We start from the raw sequence: 11,827 nt of genomic DNA, 5'->3' as shown, positions 1-11,827 counted from the left end.
TTTTGCAGAAGGTGTTCAGTCGTTTGGAGCAGCTACACCTGCTTTATAGAACTCCTTATTGTGTCCTTGAGACAATGTGAAGTTTCATTCTTGGGGGCATTAAAAAATCTGGAGTAACTCTATCAAAGCCAGTGGAATTACTCTGCATTTACACTGCTGCTGAAACTGAGATTGGAATTAGGCCCATAAGCAATAACATTAGACAGAATGAAGAATAAAACATTTAAAATGGAATGTGAAGAGCCCCCCATCCCCCCCTCCATTTATTATGTATAAGGCATCATGTATGGGGCCATGGCTGTTTCTTTTAAAATAAATTACATCTCACTTTTCAGAATATCCTAGATGTTACCGCCCAGCCCCTTGTTGGGTGTAAATTGACCCAGCCCTCAGGGTTGGAGAGAAAAGCTGGAAAATATGAAGCATGTGCATCCTAAAGGCTCAGAAACCAGGAGGTAAATAAAAAGAACCCAACATTTGTTTAAAATATCATGAATTTTGAGGGTTGGCCTCAGGATTTTTGAATGATTGGAGACTAGCAATACTGCATACAGCTCTGTTGGGGGATCTCTACTGGGGGTTAATCCCTCCCTAACCCATTGTCAGGGGATCTCTCCCTGGGGTTAGTAAAGTGCCTGGCTCTCAAGGGGTTTCTCCCCAGGGTTAATACCCCCCCCGCACCTGGTTCTCAAGGGGTCTCTCCCTGAGGTTAATGCCCACTGTGCCCAGATGTCAGGGGGGCCCCTCTCCCCAGGTTAGTGCCCCCAGGTGTCAGGGGGACTCTCTCTGGGTGTTAGGGGCGCTCTCCCTGGTGTCAAGGGCTCTCCCAGGTTAGTCCTTCCCCCCCCCCCCCACCCCATGTTATGGGATTGCCCCAGCTTAGTGGCCCCCAGTGTCAAGGGCTCTCGCCGGGTTAGTGGCCCCTGTGGTCAGGGGCTCGCCCTGGGTTAAGGGCGCCCCCCCCGGTGTCAGGGGCTTGCCCCGGGTTAGTGCCCCTCCCCGCTGTCAAAGGGCTTGCCCCGGGTTAGTGGCGCCCCCCCCCCCCGCTGTCAGGGGCTCGCCCCGGGTTAGTGGCGCCCCCCCCAGTGTCAGGGGCTCGCCCTGGGTTAGTGATGCCCCCCCCCCGGTGTCAGGGGCTCGCCCTAGCTTAGTGCCCCCCCCCGTGCCAGCGCTCGCCCTAGGTTAGTGCCCCCCCCTGCTGTCGGGCTCGCCCCGGGTTAGTGGTGCCCCCCCCCCCCGCTGTCAGGGGCTCGCCCCGGGTTAGTGGCGCCCCCCCAGTGTCAGGGGCTTGCCCCGGGTTAGTGATGCCCCCCCGGTGTCAGGGGCTCGCCCTAGCTTAGTGCCCCCCCGTGCCAGCGCTTGCCCTAGGTTAGTGCCCCCCCCCCCGCTGTCGGGCTCGCCCCGGGTTAGTGGCGCCCCCCCCCGCTGTCAGGGGCTTGCCCTAGGTTAGTGCCCCCCCCGTGCCAGCGCTCGCCCTAGGTTAGTGGCGCCCCCCCCCGGTGTCAGGGGCTCGCCCCGGGTTAGTGGCGCCCCCCCCCCGGTGTCAGGGGCTCGCCCGGGGTTAGTGGCGCCCCCCCCGGTGTCAGGGGCTCGCCCCGGGTTAGTGGCGCCCCCCCCGGTGTCAGGGGCTCGCCCCGGGTTAGTGGCCCCTGGGTACGGGGGCCTCTCCCCGGCGCTGCCGTGCCCCGGGCGGGCGGCAGGGCGCGCTGTGCGAGCGGGCGGCCTGGCCGTCTCTTCCCTTCCCGGTGGAGGGCGGCTGCGCCGCCGCCGTGGAACCGACAGGCCGCCGCAGTGTCTCTGCCGGATCCCGCCCGCCCGGCCGGCAGCAGCAGGCGGCGGCGGCGGGTCGGAGCAGGGCGCCCCGGCCGCTCGCTCGCTCCTGCTGGGCTGGGTCTGAGCCCTGGGGTCGGCGCGCGGAGCCGGGCCCCGGCCCCGGCCCCGGCCCCCGGCGCGGCCCCGACATGTCCGGCAAGATCGAGAAAGCAGGTGAGCGGGCGGGCGCGCAGGCAAGGCCGGGGCCGCGGCGGGGGAGGCCGGGCGCTGCTCCCCCTGCCCCGAGGCCGGCCGGGCTGCTTCCACCGGGCCCGCCCGCTGCTGCTCCCCGTCGCCGGCCGGGCTCGGAGCCCGCCTGAGGCGGCCCGGGGCCTTACGGGAAGGGAAGGAGCCCGGGCCGGGTGTCCCAGGCTGGGGGACCCCCCCTCCCCCGCCGCCAGGGGAGACGGGCCCTGGGGGGGGCAGCGGGGGATGTGGAGGCCGCGGGGGGCAGGAGAGGTGGGGGGGGGGTCGAGCCGTTGGCAGCGACTGAGGCGAAGGCATGGGGAGCAGGCAGGGGAGGTGCCCGGGCTGGGGACGCCCCGTCCGAGGGGTCGGGGGCTGCAGTGCGCTGTGGTCCGCTCGGGTTAGGGCTTGTGTTTCTGCGGGCTGTGTATGTGCAGCGCCGGTCGGCGGGGGCAAGTCTCCTGTCAGGCGTCGGATCTCGGCGGGCTCAGCCCTGCCGGCCCTGCTGCCTTCTGTTCTGTCCCAGCGCTGCCTCCCTCCCTCCCTCGGCGCCTTCCTGGGTTAACTGCCCTGCTCCGCGTCTTGCTTCTGTGGCCTCGGTGCTTTGGATCACTACCCATTGTAGAAAGAAAAGGAGGACCTGTGGCACCTTCGAGACTCCAGCGCTTAAACTCTGTGCCCTTCACTTTTTTTAAAAACATCATCTTAATAAGATTTTTCAATCTGTTCTTATCAGGTTCAGTAACCTTTTCTGGGACGGCCCTATATCAGCAGTACGGAAAAGAGATCTAGAGACCAAGGTAAATATCTTGCCAGGAGGGTGCTTTCAAAGGCACAAGTCGCTCGGGGTTACTCTACAATGGGAGGTTTCAGAGTAGCAGCCGTGTTAGTCTGTATTTGCAAAAAGAAAAGGAGGACTTGTGGCACCTTAGAGACTAACCAATTGATTAGAGCATAAGCTTTCGTGAGCTACAGCTCACTTCATCGGATGCATCTGGTGGGGAAAAAAAGCATAAGCTCACAAAAGCTTATGCTCTAATTAATTGGTTAGTCTCTAAGGTGCCACAAGTCCTCCTTTTCTTTTTGCAAATACAGACTAACACGGCTGCTACTCTGAAACCTCCCATTGTAGAGTAACCCCGAGCGACTTGTGCCTTTGAAAGCACCCTCCTGGCAAGATATTTACCTTGGTCTCTAGATCTCTTTTCCGTACTGCTGATATAGGGCCGTCCCAGAAAAGGTTACTGAACCTGATAAGAACAGATTCAAAAATCTTATTAAGATGATGTTTTTAAAAAAAGTGAAGGGTACAGAGTTTAAGCACTGGAGTCTCTAAGGTGCCACAAGTTCTCCTTTTCTTTTCACTCACTCACACTCTATCTTGGTGAGAACATTAGGGAATAAATATCTTCTAATTTATTTCTCTCTGTTGTTTTGCACACCCTGGCACTTTTACAGTCATTTGAATTTAACAGTCTGTAAACCTATGGCACTGTGAAGTTTGTGGTCTACACACAATTAATTGTAAATTACTAAACTTTTCTGTTGTTGGTAATCAGATGAGAAAAGATGAGTCTGTAGGCATATTTCAGGGAGAACTTGCTCACTTTTTCCTATCCTCTTTGCAAAGCTCTGGAGTCAGGCTGGGGTGACTGCAGTACAATGAGCAGTTAGGAAGATGCTCTTCCTGTTCTAAACCTGGATACATAATTGAAAAATGAATCGTATTGTGTCTGTACTCCTGGATATCATGTCAGGTTCTCAGTTATCACTTGAGATGGCTGAATGCCCCCTGCTTTTCCATGTAGTGTGAGTGGTATATTTAAAGATTCAATTAGTGTATTGCAAATTAAACAGTGAATGTATTTAGTTTAATTATGCTGCATTTAATTAGCAAGAAAAATCAGAGTTGTGTTTTTCTTTTTAAGGAATAGCTAGATAGTTTCCTGTAGGGAAGGTACAGTAGGGGAGTGTGTGCGTGAGGAGTATAGTATTCACGTTCAGTAGCCTTTGGCTAGGCAGTATCTTTTTAGCAAAGGAGCTAAAGTTGGTGGCAGTGTTTTTTGGTTTTTGATCATTCAGGTTTGTTTTGTTTTGGCTTCTGACCTGTCTTGCATCAGAATGCATTTTCCTATGATATGGTTCTGGAGCGGCCCCAAGGAATAAGTGAATGTAATTGCCTGCTAGCCATCTTTTAAATACAGTACGTAGGGTTGGAGACATACCTCAGCACTAAGTTACTGTCTAACTAGTGTGCATTGCATCCTAGGACAAATGTGATTCCAGAAATACCATATATTAATCCATGCATGATTTCCCTAGGATTTCTCCCATAGCATTACAGCAAAATGGTACACTCTGGAATCCTGCATATACTTTAAAAATGCTTATTAGTATATCATTGTTGTTCATCCCAGATAAACCAGGTAAGATTTGAAAGTCTTAGCATGCATAGATATGGGGTCAGTTCTAAAGGAATTGGCACCTGCTTATGCCAGAGGCCAATCATATTGTGTAAAACCCAGATGCCAGGCAAGCTATGAGCCTGACTTTGCAGTGTGCTGAGCATCCATTGAAGAGCGTGGAGCATCTTTCAGGATCCTGGCCCTGTGCAAGTACTGTAGAACATACAATTGTGAGAATGCAGTGGGTGGCGACTTTGTGCAGAAACGTTCAGGAGATTGTCTCTAGCAGACACATATTGTTGTGGCAGTTTGCTTGGTAAGGGAAACCATAACTCTCTGTGAAATTGTCCTTCAACTGTTTGTAGTTCCATTTCTCAAAGGAAAGACTCTTTGATAGAAATTCCACTTCTAAGTCAAACCAGGAGACTTAGGGGCCAGCCACTTCAGTAATAAATACTCATGGTACTGAGGGTGGGGAGGATATGTATTATAATCAGCATAAGTTTAATCAGTACTGTCACCTAATAAACATAGTTTGTGACATTGGAGAGAAATTTTATCCCTACCCTATTGCAAAGTGTACAATAGCAGATTGAAGATGCACTGAAATACAGAACCATATAGCAGGTGCCATGGGGGCTATAGCCTGCACTTTGTGTACATCTTTCACTGTAGACATTCTTATGAGTGTGCCAATATACGGTAGATCCATTTATGTTGCAAATTAAATATGAAGTTGTCAGGTAAGGAATGATACTGTGTATCTTCAAAGCTGGCTTAGGCTTTGAATGACTTTCTAACTATCCATACTGAGTGGGAGGGAGAGAACATATGTCCAGTCTGGCTGGAAAAAAAAAGAGAGCATATCTTACCTTTGGCAGTATGCAGGGGTCCTGCTTCTGTCTGATATAAGAGGATGTTATCTATACCAGAAACCATTAAACTATAGCATTTAATAAAAATTAGTAAGAAACAATAATAGATAATAGCTGTCATCCTGTTGGCCAAGGAAGAGTGGACAAGGCTCCCTTTGGAGTCTTGTCAGTACCACTAGTGAATGAAATAGGATCACTGTAGAGCAGTTCAGAGCAGTGCCTTGGAGCCATGGGGTTCCATGTGGCAATGCGGCGCATGATGATACATTCAATTTACTGGCATTAGATTTCCCACATCCCTTAGGCTCAAATCAGGTAACTCTCCAATACTTCCTTAAAGCAATCCTCTATGTTCTCCATTTCAGATTGGAAATACATATTAAATTATCTTCTCTTCCTTTCTCCAGTTGTGTGTTTGCAGCTTTTAACCTTGACTTTCAGTGAATAGTTATAGAAATTCTCAGGGTTGCCTTAGTTTTTGTTTGTATGAAGTCTGTTGCAAGTATCCCCGATGTTACACCACCATTCCAGACCCTGTGCCACTTCACCCCATTGATCTAGTCAATGTTGCAGTCTTGATCTAAAATCCAGAATGGGGTTGCTGTGAAAGAGAAGAAAAAGCTGCAGACTGTGCTTCATTTGTTTATTACCAGTGATGAATTCATGAACTTACTTATCTGGTGGAGCATAGACTCCAGGGAGCTGAATTATCCTTCATCCTTCAAATCTATGGGAAAAGAGAGAGCAATAAAATGCAATCAAACCTTGGCCTAGAAATCAAAAATTCCCCTGTGAACAGGGTCCATTTGATGGTCTCTCTATTAGAAAACATGGATTTCAATAGTTTGAATGAAGTTTTATGCCAGGTTACTGTTGTCTTCCATGCATACCTAAATTCTTAACCTTAACATTGTTTAGGAAGCTCTTTAACACCCTCTATACATTTGTCTTTTCAGAAGCGGGTTGTTGGGGTATAGGTACAAGTTGCTTTGTGGCCATTGTGTTATCTGGTGGGCATGAAAACTTTAGCTCTGCTCAGTGACTGACTGCAGGTATTTTTTTCACAGAAGATCAAGGCATCAAACATCATTGTCTGCAGCTCTTTCTTATATATTTAATTAGTTCAGTAAAGCTGTAAAATCTCCTGCTTTTTAAACTGTCAACATAAACTTCTACAGGAAATCCCAAGATAACTTTTCTTATGGGAAATAGTTAAATAAAAAGACATAACACAATGCAACTGGCAAGAATTTATACATCCTGATGGGAACTTTATTGTTCAGCCAGAGTCTTTCACGTTGACTTACGCTGTGTTGAATTGTGCATATTTGAATGGTGGAGTATTATGAAATTTCTCAGTACATTAGTTTTTGCCTGTTATGAATTTACTTTTCAAATTATTTAACTATCAAGGACTCTTCTACCTTTAGTCATCTATTCCTCATTCAATGAATCTGGAAATTATCCCGTGTTGACTCCTTATTTTCATATCAATATAGTCTTCCACAGTCCCTTGCACATTGTACTGAATTGTATTTAGGTGATTTATTGGGAAGATGTCTGTCTCTGTTTCCACCACTGTACCAAGTTCTCAGATATGAAGGAAGACTTTCAAGTTAATTAGAAGTTCTGCATTTGTCCCTTTTCCAGATTAGTGGCTTTCGAACTAAGTAATAATCTTCTGATGAAATGTCTTGACCTGGAAACTGGAGATTAAACGCTCTCCACTGCCTACATCCTTGTATGGACTCAGTTCATTCTCAGGAAGGCTGATGAGTTGGTATCTTTCAGTACTCATACTTTCAGCATCTCCTGCAATCTTCATTGAATTCCATTCCCATGTTGTCATCAAACAGACATTTTACTGAAAATTAATTTTCTGTTAAAAAGTCTTGCCTAGTTATGTGTAGAGTCAGGCTGTAGAGATACAAGGCAAAGATCATGACTTGACACTTCCCAGAGAGCTTGGTACAAAGAGTGTTTCACATTTTTTAAAGATGTTGGGTGTAAGCTTGATGGGTGTTGAAAACAGCATGGCTTCAAAACTACACTGTTAAAAAATGTAGCCTGCGAACTCACTGGAGCATGATTGAGATGCTCATAATGGTTATAAGAAAGGAGTGGGCAGGGGGAAAAGACAGCTGAAGACCAGTGGAATGTGAGGCAGCTGGATTGTGACTTAGTCAACTAAAAAACTGAAACTGGAAACAATTGCTAAATTTATTTTCTGGGTGTGGGCAATCATTTTGTGTTCTCTAACAAAGTGAGACTGAATTTCAGTGAATCCAAAAATATGCCTTTTGGTATAATCCCACAGGTGCCTGCGGTACGTCTCACTGGCTCTTGTTCTCCTCCTCCTGAGAAGTAGAGAGAATATGGAAAGCTTACTTTTGATCAAGAACACGGCACAAATCTGTCTCATCTAGGCCCACAGCTTCATTTGCAAAAACATTCCCCATTTATAATAGACCTGTCATTTATCAGCACCAGCTTGAGTTGTTACAATCTGTTGCATGAGTGAAAGAAGACTTTTGCTCCGGTGGTAGGGATTCAAGCTGTGGCTATGCTATAGGTTGCCTTGGGGCTTCAGTTTTTCATTTAAAAGCTTTGAGTTGCAGTTGGTACTTCCATCAGTACACTAGTGACTACTGTGTCTATTGCATTAGTAGGTGCACCTCATGCTATTTCCAATGGTATTGGATCATTGTATATGGAAGCTAGAAAAGACCCTAAAGACTGAGAGGAAAGGATAACTTGCCCTGTGTATTATCTCTTTAATGTGTAACATTTGCTTCTGAGCTGAGAATCTGTATACAGAAGTGACAAAATGAATTTTTATAGTTGACTTATAAACTGCTAAAAAATGAGGGCTTACAGAGAATCTCACGGCATCTTAACTGCAGCTGTGCAGGTATTGTAAAGCAGAGATGAGTGTAAAACCTGATCCATTCCTGAATTTTGTTTTAAAGAAGCTCTTTATTCACAGCCAGAGAAATGTTTGTATTTTATTATCTGGCAGTAGGAATGGCATCCAGTGGCTAATCAGACTGAATCCAAAGCTCTCTTTGCCTATTCATGTTCCAGCGGATTCATTGATGTTCCCCTCTACTGCTATTGAAAGGTGGCAGACGGAACTAATTAAAACATCCTTGTACAGCAATGAAGGTGAAATGATGGAACACGTCACTGTTGTTCTGTGCCAGATAAAACACCAGAAACCATGCAGTTTCCATGTACACGAGAAGCTAATAAATTACATGTGATAGCCACAGGCAAGGTGACTTAATAGCCTTCATTTTTCCCCTGTTGACTATCTTACATAGTTAGGATAAATGCAGGGACCCTAATTTGTTCCATTTTCCCCTAACCAATTACCCATAGGATTTTTTTCAGAAGCTAATGCTCATGAGTTTCGGCAGTAGTAGAGGCAGTGCCAATTTGCAAAGAAGTTAAATCCCATTGACCTCTTCTATGCACTGTTGCCTGGTACTGAAATGAATCTTTTCATTTAAATAGCCAATGTACTTCCATGCCGGCTTTGCATTAGCTACAAAAAACCTCCACAGATGTGCAAGCAAAGGGATTTCTCAGCTTCTCAAACATCTGCAGCAAATGGTTTTCCTACTGAAAGTAGTTTAGTTTGTAATTCAATGCTTTTATATTATCCTTTACCTTTTGAACATTGGCAGCTTTTGGTTGTTTTATACTTGTCCTGTGAAATTCAGACTCTAAGGCCTTGTTTACACACAAAAGTTGCACCGCTTGTACTGATATAGTTGGACCGGTACAAACCCCCAAGTGTGGACGCAGTTATACCAATGTAAAGGTACTTCTATTGGTATAGCTTATTCCTAGGCAGGAAGGGGAATAAGCTATAGTGGGATTAAGCAGCTTTATACCAGTATAACTGCATGCATCATGATGATGATGATGTTGTTATTACTTGTATTACTGTAGCCCCAAGAGCCCAAGTCATGGACCAGAACCCCACTGTGCTGGTGCTGTATTGATATAATTGTTTCTGTACAAAATCGCACCCCTGACAGAAATAGTTATACTGGGAGTAAAAACTTTGCATAGACCAGTCCTAAGCTTTTCAAGACAGGGACTGTTGTCTCATACCTTGTGTTTGCATGGTGGCTAGCACAATAGGCTGCAGTTCTGTTTGGGACCTCTGGGCAATAATGTAATATCACAAAGGGGGTTCCCAAGTGCTTTAGGACACCCTTCTCCCTTTTGTCTGTGATTAGATTTTTCTGCGGACTCTTTCTTAGCTCCTGGTTTGGTTAAATCAGGCCAGCTGTTCTGGTGTCAGCCATGAGTTTTCGCTCAAATCTGATTGGTCTGTTCAGCTCAGGTTGCTCTAGTTACATCAGTAAACAATACCATGATTAACCCATCGCAACAACTGCAGTGTGTGAGACATAGTGACAGTATTTGACTGTCATCCAAAAATGGTGGCATTAACACTCATCACCAGTCTCTGTGTAGCTGAGACTCTAAGGTGGTAGTCAGCTCTGTAGTATTACTACATTCATAGATGTTCCCCTCTACTGCTATTGAAAGGTGACAGACGGAACTAATTAAAACATCCTTGTACAGCAATGAAGGTGAAATGATGGAACACGGCACAAGACACATCCATTCATACAGCTTTCCATACTTGATATGATGGTCCTTCATTTTCTCTCCATTCTGTTTCAAACATTGACTGTAACTATTGATGCTTCACTACTTTTGAACTTCATCTCAGACCATGAAAATAATAGACTAATCAGCTTCTAGTCACTCTCTGTTTCTAGTTTTTGTATATTAGCAGGATTCTTCAACATTTGGGTTGGAAATATTGTAGGAGAATGTTATTTCCTTAAAAAAAACAACTGCTTCAATTGCAGACAAAATAAATGTCAAAAAACCCATGGAAATGTTTCTGTTCATGCTAGTTTGTGTAAAATCTTGATTTTATAGAACCTAATTTTGGGACATAAATTGGCCTGACAGTTCCATTAATTTGAATTTTTTTTTCAGTCTGGTGCTGTGATAGTGATCTGGTCAGAACTGCTGGGATGAATCGAGCATACATGAACTCCTGACAGAATGTATCTTTATTTACATCTAAATATTATTTTTCTGTGTCATCTGTTATAGGTAAAATGGGACATTTTCACAGGTGGGAGCATGCTGCCCCAGGAACATTCTCCAGTACTGCCATACAAACTGCCATTTTACTACAGCCTGGCAACTTTACTCCTGAAATACCAGTGCTGCAGTCTGTACTCCTTAAAAGATATTTCTGAACACTATGTATAGTTTATACCTATAGAAAAATGCTTCTACACAAGATTTCATTTACTTGAGACAGCAGTACTGTCCTCACACAGCACATGAAGCCTCCCCATAGAGCAGATGAATTCCAGTCCCTCTATATTGTATTGTAGTTCACTCATACAGCCCCTCATTTTTAACATTATCCCTGGATGTTAAATCCATTTATGGTTGTTGCCACTGCTACCACTGTTCTTTGCTGGACCTTGGGTGGTAGTATTTCCAGGTAGAAGTGGATGGGGACAGGGAAGTGGAACAGATGTTCAGGAAAGGGAGCATTTATAGTCTGTATCTGAACATTCATTGACTCTAGTATCATGGGAACTCTGACATATAATATGTGTGGGAGAATCAGTTTTACATTGTCACTTCATGTTATGTCAAATCTAGCTAAGTGACTTCAAGTATTATGGTATCTGACCTATAAGTAGCTAAACTGTCAGAATTGTCTCTGTCTTGGGCAGTTTCCTACTTGCATGTTTCTTTCACCTTTTTATTTCCCCTTAATTACCAAGGAGGATGGTCAGTTCAATGTGGGTGACCTGGCAGAGGGGAGGGTATGGTTCAGGGGTTTAGACTCATGATACTCTAGCAATCCAACATTTTCCAGCATCTTGCTTTATTTTCCCAGAAATAGGATCTATGCTCATGCATGTTAGGGGTTTCCCAATGCTCTGAAACTGTCATACATTATGACAGGTTTCAGAGTAGCAGCCGTGTTAGTCTGTATTCGCAAAAAGAAAAGGAGTACTTGTGGCACCTTAGAGACTAACAAATTTATTAGAGCATAAGCTTTCGTGAGCTACAGCTCACTTCATCGCTGTAGCTCACAAAAGCTTATGCTCTAATAAATTTGTTAGTCTCTAAGGTGCCACAAGTACTCCTTTTTCTTTTTGTGTCATACATTATGTGATCCAGGTGCAACTGATGAAACACTCGTGCATTATTATGTTAAGGGAGAAATACTAAGGGCCTGTCTTCTCTACAAAGTACTCCCGTTGAAGGAGACCATGTTACAATATGATTGTACCCCAACATGGGACAGCACGTTCCATTTTGTATTGTGGACAGGACCTTTTTGAAAGACTATAGATGAGATACTCCTCATGTCTCCAGATAGAAATGGAACTCAAGTCCTGCAGTGAGTGGATTTAATACTCCTAGGGAATTTTGTGCCTAAAAATTCTGCAAAATTTTATTTGTCAAAATAACACAACATAATTA

The 11,827-nt window shown here is 45.5% G+C and overlaps 1 protein-coding gene across 4 annotated transcripts in view; it reads left to right on the top strand.

Annotated features, from left to right (window-relative positions):
* The first annotated feature begins 1,748 nt into the window (after nucleotides 1-1,748).
* RAPGEF1 (Rap guanine nucleotide exchange factor 1) overlaps nucleotides 1,749-11,827 on the top strand; it is a 121,345-nt gene continuing 111,266 nt past the window's right edge. For all 4 annotated transcript variants that reach the window (XM_038374650.2, XM_038374649.2, XM_038374647.2 and 1 more), the window contains exon 1: nucleotides 1,749-1,986. In XM_038374650.2, coding sequence (XP_038230578.1) covers nucleotides 1,962-1,986 — 25 coding nt within the window. In that variant the 5' untranslated portion in view covers nucleotides 1,749-1,961. The remainder of the gene's footprint in view (nucleotides 1,987-11,827) is intronic.

Source organism: Dermochelys coriacea, chromosome 16 (assembly GCF_009764565.3).
Source record: "Dermochelys coriacea isolate rDerCor1 chromosome 16, rDerCor1.pri.v4, whole genome shotgun sequence".
NCBI classification, from domain to species: Eukaryota; Metazoa; Chordata; order Testudines; family Dermochelyidae; genus Dermochelys; species Dermochelys coriacea.
Note: the sequence above shows the minus strand (reverse complement) of the source record. Positions and strands in the feature narration are given on the sequence as shown.